The sequence below is a fragment of the Acromyrmex echinatior genome, unplaced genomic scaffold, assembly GCF_024713525.1.
Source record: "Acromyrmex echinatior isolate Ae372 unplaced genomic scaffold, ASM2471352v2 Scaffold20, whole genome shotgun sequence".
Taxonomy (NCBI): Eukaryota; Metazoa; Arthropoda; class Insecta; order Hymenoptera; family Formicidae; genus Acromyrmex; species Acromyrmex echinatior.
In genome coordinates this window covers 166,929-192,869 of record NW_028259054.1, presented here as the reverse complement: position 1 = coordinate 192,869, position 25,941 = coordinate 166,929, and the positions used below count along the sequence as shown (strand labels likewise).

The window sequence follows — 25,941 nt, the reverse complement described above, 5'->3', positions numbered from 1 at the left end:
GTTGCTACTTTTTTTGTTATCAGTAATTTTATTTATTTCGGGAATTGAGATTATTATTTTTTTAATTGTTATAATTAGATAATAATTATATTTTTTCAATTGTGATTAGATAATAATTATATTATTATACATATTGTATATATATACATATATACATATATATGTGTGTACATTTCTATACTGCCGATTTTTTTTCTGTATATACATGTATATATATATATATATATATATATATATATATATATACAGAGTGTTCAAAAAGTCCCGGACCGGGTGAATAACTTGAAAAAAAAAATTTTTTTGAAAAAACGCCGAAACGATTTTTCAAAAAATCTATCTTTTGAGAGGGGTTGCGACCCCCCGCCCCCAGTGGGGTACGAGGAGGGTCGAAAATCTTAAATAGCAACATAGGTCAAGTGGGGGCTCATTTGAAAGGTCTTTTCGAGACGAATCCAAAACACTGCGCATAGAGGGCGCTGCGATCATTTTCGGCGGATTTATTTGATTTTTAAGGTGAGAGGAGCCATGTTATCTTAAATGTAGGAAAAATCCACGACGTTGAAGGAAAAAGAAAATAACTAAAATGATAAATTGATTTCAAAATTACAGAGATGAACTACGACAAAACAGCTTTATCAGGGAAGAAAGTTACATAAAGTGTAAAATAATAATGACTCAATGATTTGAACTTTTGACTTCAAGTGTCTTTATGGGCATTCAAAAACGCGACCATTGATGTACATGTGTGACAACAAATACGGTGTGTTTCATGTGCAAAAAGTCCTGCGTAGTGTTTTGGATTCGTCTCGAAAAGACCTTTAAAATGAGCCCCCACTTGACCTATGTTGCTATTTAAGATTTTCGACCCCCCTCGTACCCCACGTGCCCCATTGGGGGCGGGGGGTCGTAACCCCTCTCAAAAGATAAGTTTTTTGAAAAATCGTTTCACGTGTTCCGGTGATTATCGAAACACTAAATTTTTTTAATGTTTCTGAGTAAAAAATTTTCAAAATTGAAATTTCCCTCCAAAAGTGAACGCAGCGCCCTCTATGTGTAGTGTTTTGGATTCGCCTCGAAAAGACCTTTCAAATGAGTCCCCACTTGACCTATGTTCCTATTTAATATTTTCGACCCCCCTCGTGCCCCACGTGCCCCATTGGGGGCGGGGGGTCGCAACCCCTCTCAAAAGATAGATTTTTTGAAAAATCGTTTCACGTATTTCGGCATTTTTTCAAAAAAATTTTTTTTTTCGAGTTATTCACCCGGTCCGGGACTTTTTGAACACCCTGTATATATATTGCAAAAAATTAATTATTATTATTTTATTATGAGCATAAGTTAAAAATTTTAAATAAATACCGGGTGTCTCAGAGCACCCGTACCACCCTTTTAAAAGGTAGGGATGTGTTTGTACAAAAAAATGGTTCAGACAAAATTTGCAGGATTTCGGGAGATCTATCTGATGGTGACCTTGAATTTGACCTTGAGGTTAACCTTGGGCATAACTCAAGGTCAAAGTACCGTTTTACAAACGTAAACCCTTATTCATGACATCACAAATGAAAATAGCGGAAAATTTTACGTCCGAATACGTTATCAAGCCTAGGTCAAAATTACCCTTAGAGGTCATGTGGAGATCAAGTTACTTTTAGAGCACCCGTACCAACCTTCTAAAAGATATGGATGTGTTTGTACAAAAAATAGTTCAAACAATACTAGATATTTACATAACTATGATGCATCCATCTGCTGGTGAATTTGAATTCTACCTTTAGATTCATTTGTAGTCGTGTACATCGATTTTTAAAGATTCCTAATTATCAAGATCTTGAACAGTCGATGCCGCCTGTGTCAGCGTTACCCAAGATGTACCACGTGGAGGTCACAAGGTCGGACTTACACCTCGTCGGGGTGCTTTTTTAAGGTGGTTCCCCTTGCCGTCACCTTTGTTCGTACGCATGTGTTCAGTCTAGATTTTCGAAGTGTCCTCCACGTGCATGTATGCAGGCTGTTATTCTTCGTTGAAAATCATCCATCACCCGACGAATTTCGACAGGATCTAGAGACTGAATGGCTTCTCGAATTCTGTTCTTCATGTCTTCTGAAGTCGTAGGTCGTTCGCGGTATACGAGGTCTTTTATTCTTCCCCACAAATAAAAATCCAAAATTGTAAGATCCGGTGATCGTGGTGGCCAGTTATGTGGACCATATTTACCTATCCATTGGCCGCGAAATATACGGTTCAGTTGTTGACGAGCAATGACAGACGTGTGGGCTGGACATCCATCCTGTTGAAACCACATATTTAGACGTAGTTGAAGTGGAATATCTTCAAGTAAACGCGGGAGTTCGTTTTCGAGTAAATCGACTAAACTGAATTAAACTACACTAAACTAAACTAAACTGAACTGAACTGAACTCAACTAAACTGAACTGAACTAAACTTACTTGTTTGTTTTGCTTTTCTCCCTTTGCTCGCTTAAGAGTTTTATAAACTGTCGGTTTTTTTTTTAGGTGCGTTTTATACCTAGGTAGGTAGGTACTTAGGTACTTCAATATTCGGGGATTATTATTCATTTATAGGTAGATATGTCTTACTCAAGCGAAGAAGCTGCGTTAATGTTGTCGGTTTTGAGTAGGGCTGGAAGTTTTCGCGAAGCTGAAAGAATGTGGCGAAATGAATATCCCGATCGTACACCGCATTCGCGCAATGTTTTCAGTCGTTTGCAACGGCGGATAATTCAAAAAGGTATCGTCCAATCGGATTATAATAAAGGAATGCAAATTCATCGTCCGCTTCGTGCAGTACGGGCACCTGATATAATTGCTTCTGCTCTTGTAAATCCTACCTATTCTTTAAGAAGACGAGAAAGAGATAGTGGAATAAGTAGAAGCACTATCAGTAGAATTTTGCGAGAAAATTCATTTCATCCATATCGAATATCACTTCACCAGGCCATGACATTGGACGATCATAGACAAAGACTGATATTCTGTAATTGGATTACTCAACAATTACCTACTTTCCATAGAAGTATCTTGTTTTCTGATGAGTGCACCTTCAAAAGTGACGGCGAAGTGAACACACATAATCTCCGTTATTGGGCGCAAGAGAATCCACATTGGTATCGAGAAATCGATCATCAACGTATCTGGAAAGTCAATGTTTGGTGCGGAATTGTTGATACGCATATCGTCGGACCATTTTTCTTTGAAGAAAATCTAAACCGTTTTCTGTATATCGATTTACTCGAAAACGAACTCCCACGTTTACTTGAAGATATTCCACTTCAACTACGTCTAAATATGTGGTTTCAACAGGATGGATGTCCAGCCCACACGTCTGTCATTGCTCGTCAACAACTGAATCGCATATTTCGCGGCCAATGGATAGGTAAATATGGTCCACATAACTCGCCACCACGATCACCGGATCTTACAACTTTGGATTTTTATTTGTGGGGAAGAATAAAAGACCTCGTATACCGCGAACAACCTACAACTTCAAAAGACATGAAGAACAGAATTCGAGAAGCCATTCAGTCTCTAGATCCTGTCGAAATTCGTCGGGTGATGGATGATTTTCAACGAAGAATAACAGCCTGCATACATGCACGTGGAGGACACTTCGAAAATCTAGACTGAACACATGCGTACGAACAAAGCTGACGGCAAGGGGAACCACCCCGACGAGGTGTAAGTCCGACCTTGTGACCTCCACGTGGTATATCTTGGGTAACGCTGACACAGGCGGCATCGACTGTTCAAGATCTTGATAATTAGGAATCTTTAAAAATCGATGTACACGACTACAAATGAATCTAAAGGTAGAATTCAAATTCACCAGCAGATGGATGCATCATAACTATAATAAATACCTAGTATTGTTTGAACTATTTTTTGTACAAACACATCCATATGTTTTAGAAGGTTGGTACGGGTGCTCTAAAAGTAACTTGACCTCCACATGACCTCTAAGAGTAATTTTGACCTAGGCTTGATAACGTATTCGGACGTAAAATTTTCCGCTATTTTCATTTGTGATGTCATGAATAAGGGTTTACATTTGTAAAACGGTACTTTGACCTTGAGTTATGCCCAAAGTCGACCTCAAGGTCAAATTCAAGGTCACCATCAGATAGATCTCCCGAAATCCTGCAAATTTTGTCTGAACCATTTTTTTTGTACAAACACATCCCTACCTTTTAAAAGGGTGGTACGGGTGCTCTGAGACACCCAGTATATTATTGTTAAATGATTGAAAGCTACACACGTATATTAATAATAATAATAATATTATATTATTATTATTACTATTAATATTAATAATAAAAATATTTTCAATTATCAATTTAAAATTATTCTAAAAAGAAAGTTTTAATTTATTATTTAAGTTGAGGGAGATTCATCAGTTCCATTCGTATAGTATATCGTATAGTATAGTTAATAATAGGAATACTCCTGAGATGAAGCGGTACGCGCGTTGTTTACAAGCATTCGACAATTCGTTGCTGAGCAATGTGCGGCAAGAGGGGAATAATGGCCAATGAAATCGAGCCGAAATGTGCAACTAAATCCCAGCTTTGAAATAAGAGATCAAGAAGTCTGAGCTCAATTGACCGTCAGAAGGCAAGTAGAAGCACCAAAATGATGATTATCCTTTTTTAGGAACCGAGTTAGGATGAATTTTGTTATCTTAATTGCGGTCGGAGTTGATTTCATATGAGATTGTAAGAGGATAGGAAAGTCTGAATGTCGGTATTTCCTTGGTTATGGGATAGTTGTGGAACTGCGAACTCGAATCAGCTGACTTCGAAGAGTTAAAGCGACGCTTTGAAGGCGTTGCTTTGGACAAAAATTTGTCGGTGCATTTGCACATTTGCTTGGGACATGTCCCATTCGTTCAAAGAAGTAAACTACCGGCAAAGCGCATGGCCATTAGAACCTCTTGGTGAGACAATACGATGTGTAATGTTGTGTTATTGCGTAAGAGTCAAACGGGAACTCAGTGGCTTTACAAGAGCAAGTTTGGATGTGAAATGAAAATTGATGAATGCTGACTGCAGTCTTTGTCGATTCTAAATCCTTATTGTTAAAAGAACTAAGGATGCTATCATTTGTGAACTATTCATAATAGCATAACGAGAGGCCTCCCTCTTGGACAGTGTACCATTATAACTGCTTGAGATACAACCACTTGATCCTCATTCTACAACTAGAACCTATAGCAAGATCAGCATCGTCCTGAAAAAATTCAAATTGACAATTGCTTTAGCACTTGACTTGACTTGACCAATTTCTGTGCAGCTGTGGATCTCGAGCACCGCGTGCGAGCGTCTACACCGCTAGAACACCTGATGATAGTGGCTATTCGAATTCCCAAGAACATTGAGGCGGTCATTTGGTTTAATGTAGAAAGGATGTCTTTCAAATCACAGACTTATCAAGAGGAGTTGTTGTATTAAAGAATTTTCAATAAGAAGGAACAATGAGAAAAGAACTGGTCCTCAGATGGTTTTCGCAATTGTTCTCTTGAGATACAGACATCTTATCTGAGGTATCAATCATGACGTTCACCTTTCATTTAATGGCAGCATCGGTTTCTGGACCTTGATTGAGAGCGATGAGATAAGCTGGAGTACGGAGTGCGTGGAGGAGGCGCCTCAATCAAGAGAGATCGGCACCGCTATTGCATGTGAGATACTGGCTCTCTTATCCTTCAGGATCTACACCTCAAACTTATATCAGTCTAAGACGGGCGTCATCGCCTAACCCGTAATGGATTTCTTTTTGAATGGAATCTAGTACAAGAATTCCAAAGAATGTCATGGATGATTGAAAATCTCCGGCGAGATTAGAGGTTAGCACTGGATGTCCGAGGGTAAGCTTGGACTAAAAAAATCCGAACGCTTGGTATAATGTGGGAGAAGGAACCACTTTTTACTCTATCCGACCGGTAGGTATTCAGCGATCTGTATTATAGGACAAGGATCCTTATCTCAGTTCCTAAAAAGCTGGCACAAATGCCTGAGAAAACAGCGAGTATTTGGCAGAAGAAAGCGTCGGTTACGTCTTCTTTTTTGAAATTTTTCCGTCCTTGGCAGGAGGAGGAGCTGCGCCTACTCTACTCGACTGCTGCTTCTCTCCATTTCCAGAGGATGTCGATATTCGCTTTACGGGAGGAGGAAACCACGCTCTACTCTACTCGATTGCTAATGTGATTGACAAGAGGAATGCATCTGATACGTCGCCCCGGCCCCTACGTGCGACCACTCGGTTCAGACCGTCGGTAACGGGAAGAGCCGCGCTCACTTTACTTGACCACAGATGAGAACCGTTGGATTCTCATATACTTGCGACATTTTCTCTATCGACGACCTAACCTCAAGGGCTGATCGCGGGAGCGTGTTTCGAATGACTCGAGTGAATCAGAGCTCGCGAGCATGGTCAGCAAAATCCTTGAAATCCTCGGGTGGTCGAAAGATCCCTCGATGAACGTCGATCCCTCGAGGCATGGGTGCGACAAGGATTTGCATCCCGCGATCGATCTTGCGATCACTCATGCGGCGAGTAAAAATTCGCGCATTTTTCACTTTTGGCGGTAAATATAAAATGACTCTCGATCCTACGAGTATCTATACGAGCACTTACGAATAACTTTCAAAATTATACGAAAAATTGTTTGAAAAAGGAACACACTATTGTCTCTATGGTGAACAAAGCAACGAGATGGTGCGGGCCGCGTGCGAAAGGACTAGGTTCACGGAGGCGCGCGAGATATTCGCTTTGATTTTTAAATATTGCGGTACTTTAAACACTGTTGTCGAAGCGTGCGCAGGCGCACCACTAAGTTTTATCCATCCGGATGAGATTTAAGGAACCATTTTTGTTTTTAAAGCAGGAAATCTATTTTAAAGCAGAGAATTTTTGTTCTATATAGTACAATAGAAAAGCGATATTTAAAAAAATTTTTTTCTTAAAAATTTTTTAACGAATAACTAGCGGCTAAAACTTGTTGGAGGTTACTCAGGGTCATGACCTTGACAATATATGTATTATCTTTTTATTTTATTGTTTTATTTTTATCATCTATTTCTATTATTTTTATTAATATTATATTTATTATGTTAGTGTTAAATGACGTTTTGATGCTTTTCATATCTAAAAGATTTTTTATAAAAGTTTCTTATAAAAGGAATAATTAAATCTTTTATACGTTACAATATTTTAATATTCTATGTAACAACGTTAAACCTAACATGTGATTTTTTTACTTTATTATAAATATAAGTTGACATCGATAATCTCTGTTTTTTACTTGATATTCTATAATTTTTATATTGAAAAATCAGATAAAGACATCTTTTAGTATTGAAAGAAAAAGAAAGAAACAGAATTGAATTTAAAAAAATGCATGTAAAATAAAATAGACTTCTAATATTTAATTGAATTTTGTATATCTTTTAATTTGTTACCAATTATTGTGTATAAAAAAAAATTTGTATTGCTAATGGAACTACACAAATTTTATTTTTATTTTTTTAGATTGTTTACAAAAATTTTTTAAATGTTTTATAGATATTATGCATGCATTTTGTAAAAGTAATATTTGCGTATTTAATTCGTATTTAATATGTAAAATTTTTTATATCCTTAAAACCTTATTGACAACCTTTTTCTTTATAAATTGTCATATACGCAAAATATAGTGTTGCATTCGAACATCATACATATTCATATACCAGCTTGATCAAAAAGTTTCCGGAAGAGACCACTAGGTGATGCTCTGAGTCAGCTGATTTGAGTTCTTTTTTTTGGCTAGGTTGCCACATCTATCATTGACATTTCCATCAAATTTTATCGCTATAGCTTGACATTTGTAAAAATTACACCGTCTTGAGTACATCTACTTCTGCGCGTGTTTTCGATTTTTTACAGTTTTAAAAATGGAGTTGAATTTGCAACAACGAGTTTGTATTAAATTTTGCGTTAAAAATGGATTCAATGGTGCGAAAACCTTGGAAATATTGGGAAACTGTTTCGGCAGTGATGTTCTAAAGAAAACAACCGTTTACGAGTGGCATGAACGCTTCAGAAGTGGTCGTGAATCCGTCGAGGATAACGAATGCAATGGCAGGCCGTCGACATCGAAAACCGACGAAAACATCAATAAAGTGAGAGAAATGTTGGCCAATAACCGCAAATTAACTATCAGAGAGCTGGCAGAGGACTTAAACATTGCTTATGGATCCGTTCAGGACATTGTAGTTAATGATTTGGGTTTGCGCCGTGTTGCTGCAAAGTTGGTCCCGAAGGAACTGAATTTCATGCAAAAAAGGGACCGCGTTGACATCGCCAAAGACATGATTTCCAAGACTGAATCCGACCCAACATTCATCAAACGCATCATTACTGGAGACGAGACGTGGGTTTATGAGTACGACACGCAATCCAGACATCAGGCGAGTGAATGGAGAGCTCCAAATGAGCCAAGACCAAAAAAACCACGTCGTTTTCAGTCGAAAAAGAAAGCGATGCTCACGGTTTTTATGGATTACAACGGTATTGTACATCACGAATTTTTGTCAGAAGGTCAGACAGTTAATAAGGAGTATTATTTGGGCGTTATGAGACGTTTGCGTGAAGCAATTTGCCAAAAAAGAAAGGATTTGTGGGTAAACAACTCGTGGATTTTGCACCATGATAACGCACCGTCGCACAGTGCCATCATTATCCGTGAATTTTTGGTCAAGAACAAAACGAATACCATCCAACAGTCATCGAATTCACCCGATGGCTCCCTGCGATTTTTTTCTGTTCGATCGAGTCAAAAAACCACTGCGAGGAACGCGTTTTAACAGCCGAAAGGAGGTAATGGAAAAATCGAAGACGGCTCTGATGGCTATACCAATAATAGAGTTCCAGAAATGTTTCGAGAGCTGGATCAAGCGCTGGCATAAGTGCGTTGCAGTCGCTGGAGAGTACTTTGAAGGGGACAATATCATTTTTGATGAATAAACTTGTATTTTGAATTTTCTGACTGAATTCCGGAAACTTTTTGATCAAGCTAGTCTGTGCGTGCGAGCACACACACGCTTGCGCGCAAGTACGTATAGTGTGCTATACATTATGCTTCTCCAATTCTCCAACTGTAAAGGATCTTTGCTTGTCCTTAATGAATAGGCTGGTGTGGTGTATTTTGAATATAAAATTGTATTTTTGCCACAAATTATTATACAGTCTTGCGACTAAAATTCTCTTAGGCTTGGCGCACCAGGCCGCTGATTGCTTCGCGCGCTCTCTTCTATACAGTCGATCTGCCACTAGTCTCGAACTCGCTCAATAACTTCTAGACATCCCGGCCGCCTTGAAAGGTTGCTTTCAAAACTTATGCCCTATAATGAAGAATTATTAGTTTTGATTAACTAAAATAGACAAATAATCGATTTAGTAAACAACATCGAATCTGCCATAGAACAAATCTAAATAAAAACGAATATAGTCTCCAATGGTGTAGCGCATTAGACTTCCTGCTCTTTAATTAATTGTTCGGCCTGGTCATCCATAGGCAATGCGTAGAACTTTCGAATGTTCCTTTTATACAATTCATTGGCCGTTTTTACTAAAGCCACTCTTGGTATTTGATCATCACCTTGGTAGACTTCAAGAACGTATCCTAAACTCCATTTCAAAGGTGGCTGTTGCTCGTCTATTATGAGCACTATTGTTCCAATCTTCAACTTGTTTGAGTCGTAATACCATTTAATGCGGATTTTGCCAACGCGTCCAAAAATGCTGTCTTAATTTTTGTTGATGTTGCCATCTGAATAGAGCGTTGCTAGGCACATCTAATCTCTTTGCACTAGCTCTGTTTGTGAGTCTCCTATTAGGAAATTGGCAGGTGATAACACACTTAGGTCATCAGGATGCGAGGATAAAGGAACTAGTGGCCGAGACACTGATTTAACACTGATTCTATTTCAGCTAGAGTATTAAATTCTTCATATGTTAAAATAAGGTTTTGCGTAATAGTGTACAAATGTCTTTTGGCAGCTTTGACCGCTGCCTCTCAGATCTTTTCAAAATTGGAAGACCTAGGGGGGATGAATTTCTAGTCTATTTCTTGAACAACTAACTATTCTTGATTTTTTCTGTTTGTGTCCGTATGAATTGGTAAACCTCCTGCAACTCTTTTGCTGCTCCTACAAACGTCGTTGCATTGTCTGAATACAGCGTTGTACACATCCCTCTCCTAGCGATAAATCTTCTCAATGCTGCCAAAAAGGTTTCTGTTAAATCGGTGACTGCTTCTAAGTGAATCCTTAGTATAAGCAAACGAAAACGGCAATATATATCCTTTAATGATAGGTAGTCTACCTCTTCTTTTACTTTCACGAGTCTGTATAAGATTTGCATAGTTTATTCTGGCAATTAAGAATTTTGTAAATCCCTTTAAATGATCTCTAGGTAAGTCCGCCATTACCGTCTCTTTTGGTCTTAATCTGAAACATTTTAGACAATGCGTGTGACCTTACTTGCCTCAGTCCTACCGCTTAACGGCCAATACTGTGATCTAATCGATGACAATTGCTCTGGCCCACAATGCAGTAACCTTTCATGTTTTTCTCTGAATACCAACGTAGTAACATGATGCTTGGCTGGCAATACCCACGGATGCTTCTGATCAGGCTGAATGTTCGCATGTCGAATCCTACCCGTATAAGTCCTTATTCGTCAATAAATTGCTTTAATGAAAGCAACTTGCTTTTCTGATGGACTTTTCTTTCATTCCTTAAGTCCTCTATTTCTCTGCTAAATGCCTGTTGCTGCATTACCTTAATGATCACAATCGTTGTTTGCTCCAATTCCACACCGTGAGCGTTGCTCGTTGCCTCTTTCTTATAATATTAATAAATCGTAGGCAATAACTCTCTTTAACTTGCTTAAAGAGGAATATTTATATAGAATATCGTATGTATCGGATATTGCCTCCAATATAATCTCTCTTTTTCGCTCTGAAACTTCTGCATTTTTATAATTTTCTTACGCCGGCCACTCCATCGGCATCGCATCGGATGCTCTAGCCAGCGAGGCCCATGCCACCATAACCTGTTATCCTTCAACTCTTTCACGGTGATACCTCTTGACAACAAATCCGCTGGGTTACTATTTGACGATACATAATACCATGTTTTGCCGGAGGTGAGCCTTTGAATATCTGCTATCCTGTTGGCAACATAAGTTTTTAATTTGTGAGGGTATGTATTGATCCATTTAATACCACCGTTGAATCTGTCCAGAACACCACGTTGTTGATTCGCTCAGACAACACCTTCTCTATGCTATGATACAGCTTGGCAACTATTGTAGATGCGCCGCGTTTAATTCCAGACGAGGTATCGTAGTCGATTTTAAGAGCGCTACTTTTTTTGAGCACATTAAGCGCACCAACACACCTTCATGTCTTGATTTCTAACATATGTAGGTGCATGTGCCATAAGCCCTTTCTGAAGCATCACAAAAAATATGTAGCTTCATAGAAATCGAGATATTGCCTGGGTTGACATTGCGAGGCACAGACAAAATTGGAGCCGCGCTTATAGACTCATAATATCTAATCCAACTTTCTAGTAAGGATTGCGGTAACTCTTCGTCCCAGCTTAACTGTTCCTTCCACAATTGTTGCATTAATTGCTTTGCTACCATCAAGATAGAACCTATGAGTCCTAGTAGATCGAAACATGCGATAGAACCTGTCTTTTTATAGCTCGCGATCCACCCAATTGTATTTCATATTGCAAATCCTGTTTCGAGTTCCAAAACAATCCAAGAGTTCTTACCACTTCGTTCAATATCAAGAGACCATTTTCTTCCCTTTCTATTTTTAATGAGCGAAGTGTCCGCTCATCATTACTTCTCCATTTACGAAGATGAAATCCTCCGCTCTGAAGCATTAACTCTTGCGGTAGTAAACATGCTTCCTCCAATGTATGTGCTCCTGTGAGCACATCATCCATGTAAAAATCGTGCTGTACTATCCTCGCAATGGGTATTTACCCTCTTCTTGTATTGCTAACTCTTTTAGGCATCTAACTGCCAAGAAGGGCGCCGGCACAGTTCCATATATTGTATTAAAGTATTTAATCTATGTGTTTGAATATCTTCATTGTCACGGGATCTTCATAGTATCCGTTGTAATTCTCTATCAGGATCTCTTACTAATATCTGCCGATACATCATCTCTAGATCAGCGATCAATGCATACTGATGCACTCTGAATTTTATTAATAGCTCGAACAATGCATCCTGCAGAACAGTCTTATTAACAACTTGTGATTCAATGATATTTCTGATTCAGAGTGAGCGGATGCATCGAATACTATTCTTAATTTGCTAGTCAGCGCTTCTTTCTTTATAATGGAATGATGTGATAAATAATGAACACTTGAGTCTTCTCAAATTCCATTAATTTCCTTAATTAACGACATATGCCCAAGATCCTTGTATTGTTCCATAAATTTGACATTTTAACTTCAACTCCAGTTGTCTTTCAAATTTTCTTTCCAATGCATGGAATTTAGTAAGAATCTGCGAATATGATATTCTCTCGTTGTGGTAATCCAACGATGAATCTGCCTTCGGAGTTTCGTTCTACGATCATCTGAAAGTGCTCTTCACATTTTTGTTCTTCCAACGAATAATATTTCTGTTTAACAATGTCTTCACATTGCCAGAATTTCTTCAATTGCTGATTCAACTCATCATCATTGATCAGTACATTGCACATCCTCTGATCACATCTTTGTACGTCTATAATTTGTCTTCCCAAAATCCAACCCAGCGACGTATTCTGCATCTTCAGCTGCCCGGATTGCAAGTCCACATGTTCAGCTTTCAATATTTGCCAGAATACCTCGGCTCCCATTAACAAATCGATGTCTCCAGGCTTGTAAAACTCTTTATCGGTTAACTTCAAATAATTAGGTATCTTCAATCTTGATGTGTCGATACTTGTTTGTAGTATTCTCTCTGTAATTTTAAGTAATACTAAACATTCCAACTTAAATTTAGCTGTATTCTGTCGTAATTGTATTTCTACAACTACTGATCGGCTAACGTGCGTTTTACTTTGATTTATTTCACTTGATTTACTGACTTACAATTTAAATGCAACTTGTTTACCAAAGCATTGTTAATTAGGTTAGATTGAGACCCTGGATCTAGTAAAGCCCGACAAATATACCCCTGCCGATCAATAGCGAAAACTTTAGCTGTTGATAGCAAAACTTGATGGAAATCTTTCGTGCAATGTGTAGACACGATGTTGCCTATATTATCCTGACCAGATTCTTTGTTCGCTTCACTTTCTTTCTCATCTTGTATGTCAGAGCGAGTTATGTTTAGCTTTACAAAGTTTACATCCTGAAGATTTACACTCTTTACTCCAATGACCCTTTCGAAGATAATTGAGACAAAGCTTTAGTTGCTTTATATCTTTAATACGTGATTCTATCGGTAACCTTAATAATTTCTCATAATTGAAAATGCGATGAGTACCCTTGCAATACTCACATTCACCATTAAAAGTGGCCGCTAATGCAATCGATTTGTTACCTCTTTCGTTTGTCTTACGTGCATCTGCAGTTGATTTCTCCCTTTCCACCATTTCCAGCATGTGATATCTTCGTCAAGAACTCTAGCAATTCTTCCATCTTTGGTAACTCGTTCATGCCTTTTAAACCAACATGTGTCTCCCATTCCTTACGTGTGTAATAATCCAGTTTATTTGTAGTGAGATAAAGAGATTGCATCCCATTGATTCACTGGCAGCTTTAAGGTTGTTAATAACTTGATGTGCATTCGTATATGATTCACGAATTGCCTGATTGAAATTCGATTGCCTTTAGTCATTGGCGCTGTTTCAAATAACCTTGAAATGCGTGTTGATAATCAACCGTCGATTTTCATAGTGGTTTAATAATTCCCACGCGATTCTGTAATTCTCTGCTGTCGTTTCCACTCCTTCTAGAAAATTCAATGCTTTTTTAAATTTTTTAAAGTTCCTCTAAGATATTGTAATTTTTTAATACGTAGACTGCTGGAAAAGTTTCTGCAAATAATATGAAAAAAAACATGTAAAATTCAGTAAATGGCTTTATTGTTTTTCGAAGTATTCGCCTTTAAGATACATTTTTGCATACGCTCGAACCAATTTTCGAAGCATTTTTTCCACTCTAAGGCTGTAACCTCAGAAATCAGTGTACGAAATGTTTCAACAGCTGCTTCAGGTGACTCAAATCGCTCATCACGCATCTTCTTTTTAATGTTTGGAAACATAAAGAAGTCATTAGGTAATAAATCAGGTGAATACGGACAATGAATCATCAATTCGACATTTTTACTGGATAAAAAATCAACGGTTTGACTGTATGACAGCTGGCGTTGTCATGATGAAGGATGATGCGACAATTTCGGTTTGTTCTGCGCAATTCATTTATGACTTCTGGCAAACAAATTGTTATATACCAATCAATATTTACAGTCCTTCGATTCTCTAAAGCCACGATTGCCACATGTCCGGTATAACTGAAGAAACAAGCAATTATTTGCTTGGTAGCACTGTGTGAACGAACAACTTTTGTTGGTTTCAATTCATTTTGAAATATTCAAACAGTAGATTGTTGTTTACTTTCGAGCTTATACGAATAGATCCATGTTTTGTCCCAGATATTGTAGACCAAATTTGACCAACCTCGATTGAATTTCTTGAGCATTTCTTTGTTCCATTTAATACGAGCCTGTTTTTGAGTCAAATTGTCAAATTGTGTGATCCAATGACTGCAAAGTTTCCGTACGCTAGTGATCATGCAAAAGCGTATGTATTTTCATGTCAATGCCTAAGGATGCCTGAATCTCGCGATATGTTATATGCCGGTCTCGCTCAATCATTTCACGCACAGCATCAACATTAGTGGCAACAACAGACGTGGACGACCTTCACAGAATTCGTCACAAAGAAAGGTACATCCACGCTGGAATACGGCAAACCAATTATAAACAGTCCTATTGGTGCTTCATCCTCAAAAGCCAAATGAAGTCGATCGATGCATTGTTTCAGAGTTAGATTACATTTGTAATCATAAAAAATCATTGCCCGAAAATTTTCACGCGAAATTTCCATTTTCTTAAAATAATTTCTTTTAAAATACTATTGCTGCCAAGTAAACAAAACTAGTTCGCTTGGGTATAAACTGCCAACTGAATTATTGGTTAAAAACGTCTAATTTTACGGATATGATAGTAGCAGAATGTTGGCGCCACTGGAAGTATTAGATTGCAGAAACTTTTCCAGCAGCCTACGTATCCGATAAAGTGGCATTTTTGAGTAACTGCGGATAATGTACGGGTCGAATTGATAACGTGTGTGAAATTGGTACCTCATCTTTTGGCATCCCATGTTTTGATAAGAATTCCAACGGCACCCGCAATAGTTCTAATAGATTTTATAAATAGTTCCTTTGATTTAGCTAAAAAAAATAACTTGAAAATTTGCGGTGCTAACTTCCGGTGGCACTGCAAGATTCGATAAAATCAATTGAAAACTATGAAATTTTATAGTTCTCGATGAGTTCTACAGTTCCTGATAGGTTTTAACAATAGTTCCAGTCTCTAAGTTGTTTTAAATAATAATTAAATCCGCGCGTTAGCACCGCACCACAAGAGTAAAATATCTTTTAACAGCCAGTTCCAGCCGACTTGTTGGCATTTATATAGTTCTACAATAGTCCCGACAATTTTTTATAGATTTCGCTCAGAGTTCTGCTCTTTAAATACTTTTTAATAATAATTAAACTCGCGCGCTGGTAATGCAAGAGTAATGTACTTATTTTAACAAGTAGCGTAATATAAAAAAGGAACGGCCCAGTATCAGGCTGCTCTTCGTCCTGATGAAGTGGACTGCAAGGTTCACGAAACGTTAGCATTCCAAGAATGGATCTGAACACAGAGGAAACCCACGAAACGCATAATCTTTATATAGAAAGCCGTGGAAGTCTCAAGAATATTAGTTATATCTTACTTTAAATCCGAAGCGCCACTACGGTCTAAGTATTAAGATGTTGAACTAATATATATATTTTTCAAACGAATGAATTAATTTCATAAGTTTATTACAGTTTTTTAAGATTAATTTGGGGAATTTTGGGGGGATTATTAACATTTCAGATCAATTGCGTTAATGTCGACAACCATATCGACACGTAATTATTATTTCTGAAATTAATTCATTCGTTTGAAAAATATATATATTAGTTCAACATCTTAATACTTAGACCGTAGTGGCGCTTCAGATTTAAAGTAATGTTATTTAACATAAACGGTCTTGTTTCCTATCTTATTAGTTATATTTATTGTTTTGTATGGATTGAGGGAATTTCCTGTGATTTTCCTTAAGGGAAAAGTGATTCCTCCTTTCCACGATGATCAGCGTAATGCAGTGATTGCTCATATATTATATGAATTTCGACATCTGGTTGGACTGTTAACGTTGTGACCGATTTGTTGAAAAACTTTCTGATACTCGAATAGCTTCGAGAACGTTGTCTGTTTGAATGGTTTTGCTGTGAACTTCCTGCAGACAGCAAACTTGAATTAGTACTATTGCTTAAAATAAAACAAGGGGAAAAATCTGTAGATTCTTCATTCTGCGTATAAAAGTAAATGATAGCACTTTTAGTAAGTCATTGGCTATGCCGAACCAATGAGAACTTTTAGCCATCTGGACTAAACAGTGACTTGTATCGTTCTCATATCGATGTGGGACGTCTTATTCTCCAGAGAAGCTTGTCCAACTCTATCACTTACAGGTTAGACAAGTGACTTTTTTTTTTGATAAGGCAGGAGAAATGGCGCGAGAACGGACTGAAAATTATGTGAGACTCGCATTTACTAAAACCTCCGTCGGCGTCCTAACACAAGTCGTATTGGAGGGCGCATTAGGATGTGCAGCATAACTACCAGTGCGATCTGACCTATTGCTGGCCCTATTGCTGGCTCTTAGTCGCGCGAGTCCGAGTCCATGAGGCCGTTACCTACTTCAGGGCGGGCGGATACCGCCCCGGGAGCCCCACGCCACTTTTCGTATGAGGGAATGGCGAGAATCGGAGCTGGATTCTCGATTCATCTTTCTTCCTCGCCAGGCGTAAAAGCGCACAGCGCTGTCTTTGCACTGGTCCCTACCAAAGCTATGGAGAAAAGATGCAGACCTCTTACCGAGGTTTGCGGGGGGGGGGGGGAACTCAGCTTCGTCCTCAATTTCCCCGTCGCCAGCGTCACTGCACGATGACTCGGCGACGTAGTCTGGTGGTTGGGCCTCCAGATTTCATTGTGAAGGAGACAATTGCCCTTTTTCGGTCTTCTTTTTTCTGAGGATCACTTGTTCAGAAGGAGGAGATCGCTCTTCATGACCTCTCACTCCGCACCATGGATTACACCATGGCTGGGAATAAGAAGTTATCTTCCATCTCTTCGATTAGGACACCGCGTTCCGTCTCCTAGGCGAAGCACTTCGCTAGGGTATGCTGGAGGTGTCTAGATGTACTGCGCAATGATAACATTGCATGATACGTTTTTCAGCAATACGACATAGTACTCAGTGGTACATTCGTGACCGGTAAGCACCTGTGTCAGCCAGTAGGTCAGCCTGCCATGCGCTGTTTATTTAGTCGCGGAGACAGGGTACAATGGCTCCGACAGTTCGATTGGCAGTGAGTCTAAAAGGCGAGACTGCCACTCTTCCATAATATAATCCCTCGCTATCTCCATCATTCGTGGTCCACCAGGCGATGCCGTCATACGATAAACGTCGGCCCGTTTTCTGGCCAGAAGATCAGCGGGTGGTACACCCGCGAGTACGGTGGCCGCGGCGTGCGACATCGTTCTGTATTCTCTGGCGATGTGTAGAACCAGTCGTCGTTGGACGCGAAACAGCGTCTGATTAATAACTAGTCGTCGCCTCTGCATCCCTTACCGGGGTCCCGTAAAGGAGCTCCGCTAGGACGGTATGCATATACATCCGACGGATGTCAAAGATTCCCAGCTGGGTACTTCCTGGATATCATATCATCCTTGTTGTTTAACAAACGTTAAACAAGGATGACATGACATCCAAGGAAAACTCTGATGGGAATCAGAACGCGCCTCAACAAACGCGACTCATTGTCAGTCTGACAATAATCATTTCATCCTTATTTAACATTGGTGAATAACAACAATGTAATGATATGGTGTATCCATACATTAAACTATGATAATAATTAATATATATGACGTTATAATAATAGAAGAATTTCAAGCTAATTGAAATTTATTGATCTTTCGTATAAACATAATTTTTTTATTTTTGACATAAATTGAACTATTGAAAATTTATATATTTGAAACTACTAGATTTGGAAAGGATTTAGGATATAGAAAAAAATAGAATTTAATATCTCTTTTGTGCAATATAAAATATGAATATATTCACGAAATATGAATGTTATATTTTTTACAATTTATTACATTTTTATTGGGATTTTTATTGCTGAATAAGATGAAAAATACAGAGCTTGGTTTCTGGCGCGTGCGAACAATAATAAAACAAAAGGTTAGGTTAGTACGAGAAGGGTGCTCACGCCATCTGTCAGGTAACTGATATAATAGAAAACAAGAACACGTGATATACATATAGTGGGACTAACGGCATACAATCAACAATTTTTTTACAATTTATATTTATTATATGTATTAGGTGTTGGAATTAATTCGTAGCGTTTTACAAGTGATGGGAAGTACTTTCATTAATGTATTTTTTAATGCTCATGTGAAATAAATAACATTCTTTCATTAAAAAACGCTACGAATTAATTCCAACACCTAATATGTTTATTATCTTACATTTAATTGTTCTGCGTGTATATTTTTACTACTGTGTTTGTAACCAAAAACGATGCTTTAAAATGTAAGAAATACATACATGCCATTGCTATTTTTGCTATGCATTATACTCTATTCATGATAACTTATCTATGGGAGAAGGTTGCTGCTACGTTAAATGGTTCATTAACGTGACCGAAAGTATTCTTTCATAAAATAATATTTTCATCTCTTACACATTGCTTGATTTTATTATCTTGACAATAAGCTCTCATGCATGTTAAGTTTATAAATGAGATTTGTTATTGATAGATATTGTTTATTATTTTAATTAATGTAATTTAGTTTATAATTTTTAAATTCAATGTGTTTACTTTTGTGAGTGCAGTGTGTGTTGTGAATAATACATATATAAAATCAAGTTTTTAAATTATTCACATTGGTTCACTTTTCTATAACATTTTTTTTTTATATTTGAACAATTGACGGTAATTATGCATAGGGGCGATCTCACAGATTTTAGTGACCTTAAAGTTTGTTGTCAAGATCATGACCTCGAGTGACCTACAACAGGTTTTAGCCTCTCGTTATTCATTAAAAAGTTATTAACAAAATAAGTTCAAGAAATAACGTCTCTTTTCTACTACATAAAACAAAAATTTTGTTTTAAAATAAATTTCTTGCTTAAAAAACAAAAATTTTCTTTGAAAACATCTTTTCATATATTAATTTCTGTTAAAGCAGAAAATTTTTTATTTTTTTATTTTGTAACGGTTTTACGCGAAACGAGAACCATCCTACATTTTTCTCCTGTCTAAAAAATTTGAAATAACTGCGACTCCTCAGCGATAAAGCTATACCAACTCATTACAAGCGATTGCATTGAATCCAATGTGGAGCTGTCACGGCTCCAACTTGGCAATGATATGGTTCGACTTTTCGCGAGTTCTTCTAACCATTTAATGAGGCGTGCATGCTCTACAGGTGCGACAGATAACGATACATATCACATCGCATCACGTATTTCATTCATACGAGTGAAAACCACATCACATCACTCTTGGAGTCGGGACAGCTTCTTCAGCGCAGTGTTGCAAGATTTATAGAACAAATTCACGCGCTAACGCAGCATAAGCCGCCATCAGTGGCGTACACATATTTTACTATTATCGTAATATGCGTCTCTTACAAAAGTATAGAATGTGATATTAATGCATCAGAGATTTTATATAATCAATGTGGACAAGAATGAATCAATATTGTGAACAAGAGAGAGAGAATATATATATAAATATATTTTATATATAATTATATTTAAATATATATTTATATTTAATTTCGTATAAATTTTTTTTTACAGAGTACTAATAAGTTTATTTATTCCAAATGATATAAAATTATTAAACTTTTATATAGACAATATTTAGTGTTCGGGGAGCGCTGATAGCGCTATTTGTGTCATTCTATCATTCAATTAATATATGTTTAATATATTGCACTAATATATCAACATTTTCTACAGCATTAATATTGATTAAAGATATAAAAAATGCATCCGGGCGCTAAGAAACGTTCTATATTGAATTATGAGTGTGTCAAAATCAAGTTATATCTATGACGTAGTTAGTGTTCGCAAATAGGTACGTCTGGCACAGCCACTTCATTACAATCAAACGCAATCGATACTACATTTTTTGCTAATTTTTTGCTCTATTCCCGATTTTTTTGCTCCAGCTGATTTGCTAAAATCCATGGCTAGCTTAAGATTAAAATTAGCACAGCCACAAAGAAAAAAAGTAGCAAATGAAAAATCAAGTACATATTAAGTGTAGTAAAAAGAAATCCATTATTTTTCCTGTATCTCGTCTACGCGTGATACAGACTAAACTCATCTATTGGAATTACACCTAATATTTTTGAAAGGCTATTTTTTTGTTAATTTTTTGCTCTATTTCCGATTTTTTTCCTCATTGTTTAAGTCAAAAATTTCGATCAAGAGTGTGGCTGTGCTGGCTCGCATACAAGAGTCAAGTATCTTAAAGCAATTAATTGCTGGACTCATTTCGATCTTAAAATATAGAATTAATTGCTCTAAGAATATCTCAAATCATAAATTTTTGCTCAATGTTTAAGTCGAAAAATTCGACCAAGAGTGTATCTGTGCTGATTCGTGTACAAGAGTAGAATACTTTAAAACAATTAATTGCAAGGCTAATTTTGGTCTTAAAATGTTTCTAGAATTAATTGCTCTAAGAATATTTCAAATTAGAATTTTTTGCTCACGGTTTAAATAAAAAAATTCGATCAACAGTATGGCTGTGTATGCTTGCACAAGAATAAAATTGCTCTAAGAATATCCCAAATCCGAATTTGCAATAAATTTATAGTCGGAATATTCCTAGAGCAATTAATTCTAAAACTTTTAACACCAAAATGATCTCAGCAATTAATTGCTTTAAGGTATTTTACTCTTGTATGCGAGCCAGCACAACCATAATGTTGGTCGAATTTTTTTGACTTAAACAATGAGCAAAAAATTCCGATTTGAGATATTCTTAGAGTAATTAATTCTACAAATATTTTACCGAAATAAGTCCAGCAATTAATTGCTTTAAGGTATTTTATTCTTGTACGTGAGCAAAAAAATCGGGAATAGAGCAAAAAATTAGCAAAAAAAAAATAGCAAAAAAATGTATTATGTTGTAGCAAAAATGATATCGGTCGCGTTTGATTGTGCTGAAGTGGCTGTGTCAGCTTAATCATGTCAAATAGGTCCTGCCGAGAGATTTATTCCACAAATTTTGCAGCACTGCTCTAGCGTGAGCACTACAGAGTCAGCATCCAATTCGTACCAGTTTAGATAGGATATTACGAAGTAATAAGAAGGAAACTAAACTCAAGCGAAAAAAATGAACTCGAAACACGGTATCGGAAAAGCGCTGTATTGAAGAATAATTTGAGCGCTTTTGTTGGAGAAAACTGTCAACTTAGAGGATTTGATAAATATTTTTCCTTCCATTTTCCTATAATTCTGTAAATTTATGTATTTTCATGTGTAGAATATATTCTGAGATGGAAAGTTGTCGTTCAAGGTTCGTTTTTATTCGTTTTAATTTCAAAGTTTTTTGATGTAAGTTGAAAGATGATAATTTAATGATAATTTATGACTATGCATAAATATATGTATTTTTCAATAAATATTGATGCATTTACTATTTAATCAAATAAAATTAAATTTTATACAAATTGAAATTTCTGTATTAAAAATAAAACATACATGTGTATTCCGTACACGTTATCATGTGGTATATACTTCCAACTTTTTTCGCAATGACTAAAATCGTCTCGATTTTCCATGAATTTTCCGATATCGTGTTTCGAGCCCATTTTTATTCTCGAGTTTGATCTTCTTATTATTCCGTGTAGAGTATTACATAAAGCAGGAATGTGCATCCGCCATATTGATTTCTAGTCAGTGCGGAAAAATTCTTCTTAATATTAAATATATAAACCTTGATCTTAAATGTTTCCATTAATGGTTTGAATCTTCATCAGTCTAATACAACATGATTATTTCATTACAAAATAATATCTCCAATGTTTCTCCTCTCAAAAAATTGAATTGTTAACTATTGTGAGGTAAATCATATACTCACAAAGTTAGAAAGCTGATTGGCAATGAACACTCAAGCTCACACAGTCGCCTTCGGCGCGCCGAGAGCACATGTACATGGGCTCATGCTTGTGTGTGTGGGGCTACCGGTTTCGCCAGGCCGCCGTCTGATTCGCCACCGTCAACACAGAGTTCTTGGCTGAGTACTCAGGAGCCTTAACATCTGGTTTTGAAAAATGCATCAACTGCCAGGAGCTAACATGGCAGATGCATATTTCCATCTAGGAATGCATTTCCATCTAGGAATTTCCATCTAGGATGCATATTTCCTTAATTTAGAGTCCCCCTCCCATTTCGGTTGTTTCATACTAGTACGATTACTCATCGAATTGAACTCGCTCGAACATTGATACTGTCAGAGTTTCAAATTTTTTCTTGTGTAGGGGCACACAACTTTCCACGAGAAACAAGTTCCACTCCACCTCCCCCTCCTGCCAAGAGGCGTCCGATTTTCCACGCGAAGCGAGTTTCACTCTATCTTCCTTTTTGACTAGGGATGCACTACTTTCCACGCGAAATGGGTTTCACTCCATCTCCTTTTCTGCCAAAGGGCATCTGATTTTTCATGCGAAACGAATTTCACCCCACACCTCTACCCTTTTCAAGGAGCATCCTTGCGAAACGAGGTCCATCCCACTCTCCTCCCCCCCCCCCCCTCCTACGCAGAATTCGTTTTACGTAGAAAGTTGGCAAGAGGGGGGGGGGGAGGTAAAATCAAACTTGTTTTGCATGAAAAGTTGGACGCTCCTTCGCAGGGGAAGAGGTGGGGTGGTACTCGCTTCTCATGGAAAGTCGTGTCCCTAGGTAGGAGAGGGTTTTATTTTAAAACAGAATTTTTGTTTTATGCAGTAGAAAAAGCGTTATTTCTTAAACTTATTTTGTTAATAATTTTTAAATGAATAACAAGCGACGGCTAAACTTGTTGGAAGTCATAATCTTGACAACATATGTGAAGATTTGAATACTGTAAGATCGCCGTTAGTATAATTACTTAATTGACTATCTTGATTTTATTTTTATAATCTGAATTTCTTCAAATTTCATTGAATTGTTCTAGATGGCTGGCAAACCAAGTACCCTGGCAGTATACTCTCAAAGTCAATTAGACCATATGTGTGCTCTGGATATCGACAGTCAAGTACCTTTTGTCCGTTTATCTGGTATCATTTGCACAATCGGTCCTGCATCCAGATCTGTGGAGATTTTAGAAAAAATGATTGAGACAGGAATGAATATTGCTCGATTGAACTTCTCTCATGGGTCTCACGAATATCATGCTGAAACTATCGTTAATATTCGCCAGGCGCAAAAGAATTTAACCGCCCATGCCGGTATCAATATTCCTGTTGCTATTGCTCTTGACACAAAGGGTCCTGAAATCCGGACCGGTCTTTTAGAAGGCGTACGTAGTTAATATATCTAAAATGCAAGAATTAATTCTTATATAATGATAATATTTTAAATTTATCATATTATTTTAATAGGGTGGTTCGGCTGAAGTTGAGTTAATTAAAGGCCAGACTTTTAAACTATCCACTGACAAGGCATATATAGAGAAAGGAAATGCTCAAGTTGTGTATGTTGATTACGAAAATATCTCAAAGGTATTAAAGACGGGCAATCGCATATTCGTGGACGATGGTTTGATTTCTCTCATTGTTTCCTCTATCAGTAAGTACATTTGTGTTTGTGCGTGCGTGCATGCGTGCGTGCGTGCGTGCGTGCCTTTGAAAATATAATATAAAATTGAAATGTTACATGGTACGTTTCTGACTATGTAATAGCATTTGATTATTTTAGCTTCAATTTTTTTTTATCAACTGTTTTTGATAATGAGAAATGTTAATATGTATAACAATAAGTACGAAAAATATATAGAATTATCTCATTTATCTATTTTTTAGGTCCCAATTTAATCTCTACGACTGTTGAAAATGGTGGTATGTTGGGTTCGCGCAAAGGTGTGAATTTGCCAGGAGTGCCAGTGGATCTTCCAGCAGTGTCGGAAAAAGATAAATCCGATCTTCAGTTTGGTGTTGAACAAGAAGTTGATATGATATTCGCTTCCTTTATTAGAAATGCTGCTGCATTATCTGAGATTCGTGATATTCTCGGTGAAAAGGGTAAAAACATCAAAGTTATATCGAAGATTGAAAATCAACAGGGTATGACGAATCTTGATGAGATTATTGATGCATCCGATGGTATCATGGTAGCACGTGGTGACTTGGGAATAGAAATACCACCACAGAAGGTATTCCTAGCACAGAAATGTATGATCAGCAGATGCAACAAAGTTGGCAAACCAGTAATTTGTGCTACGCAAATGTTGGAGTCTATGGTAAAAAAACCACGTGCTACGAGAGCCGAAACTTCAGATGTTGCTAATGCTATTCTCGATGGTGCTGATTGTGTTATGTTGTCAGGTAATTTATTTTGAGTATATTAGTATTAGAAAAATGAGTATATAATAAAACAAAATAATATTAAGAAAAAAATGTTACAAAAATTCTCAAAATAAATTAAAAATTTAACAAAATAAAAAATGGGCTAATCGAAATAAGAGCTGTAAGTAATCCGTAATTAAAGGTCTAATTTTTTAATCTATAACACGAATGACATTAAATTAAAATCTGTACATGTTTCGGCTAATTTTATTATTAATCTTCTTCCAGCAGTCAATTAATATGAACAATTATAGTAGGTATACATGCTTGAAATCCGCCAATTTTAAGCAAGCATTGCTTGTCATGAAGTTGTCAATCATTCTCCTATAAAGAATAGAAACTCGCGCCAGTTTGAAAGCTGGATGGTATCGAATAACTAAATATCTTAAATGTCAATTTAATATTAGACAACTCAAAATTAAGTACTCATAATCATGAGAAATTTTCTCATCCGAACAAAATTAATGCACGATTATAATAGAACTAATATTTAATATAAATCATTTGGGATAAACTTCTGATTGCCTTGAATTTTGGCAGAAATACTCCAAATGATGTCAAATGAATGCCCGTGTGAGACAAAACTGGATTTTCACCGATAAGAAGGTTTAACGCCAAAAATGTTTAAATAAAGTTATATACCACCTAAACGGATTTCCTTTATACAGCTCATTCCAAGTCACTTCCGAGAAACCTTGATGTTGACCTCTTGATCTCCGAAAAGATCCTTTTGTGCGCCTCTCTGCAGAGAGGGGGTAGATGAGATAGATCTCGTTTCGCGGGGATAAATGGGATAGACTTCGTGGAAAGTTATGCGCTCCGAAACAGGGGGAAGATGGAATGAAATTCACTTCGCGTAGAAAGTTCTGCGCCCCTAGACACGGAGGCAACATTTATAAATTCCAT

At 37.0% G+C, this 25,941-nt stretch overlaps 1 protein-coding gene across 4 annotated transcripts in view; it reads left to right on the top strand.

Moving 5' to 3' along the window:
* LOC105150442 (pyruvate kinase) overlaps positions 1-25,941 on the top strand; it is a 118,572-nt gene that overhangs the window by 33,583 nt on the left and 59,048 nt on the right. For all 4 annotated transcript variants that reach the window (XM_087416323.1, XM_087416322.1, XM_087416326.1 and 1 more), the window contains 3 exons: positions 23,646-23,990; positions 24,073-24,259; positions 24,493-25,014. In XM_087416323.1, the coding sequence (XP_087272449.1) occupies positions 23,646-23,990; positions 24,073-24,259; positions 24,493-25,014 (1,054 nt within the window). Of the gene's footprint in view, positions 1-23,645; positions 23,991-24,072; positions 24,260-24,492; positions 25,015-25,941 lie in introns of those variants that run through there.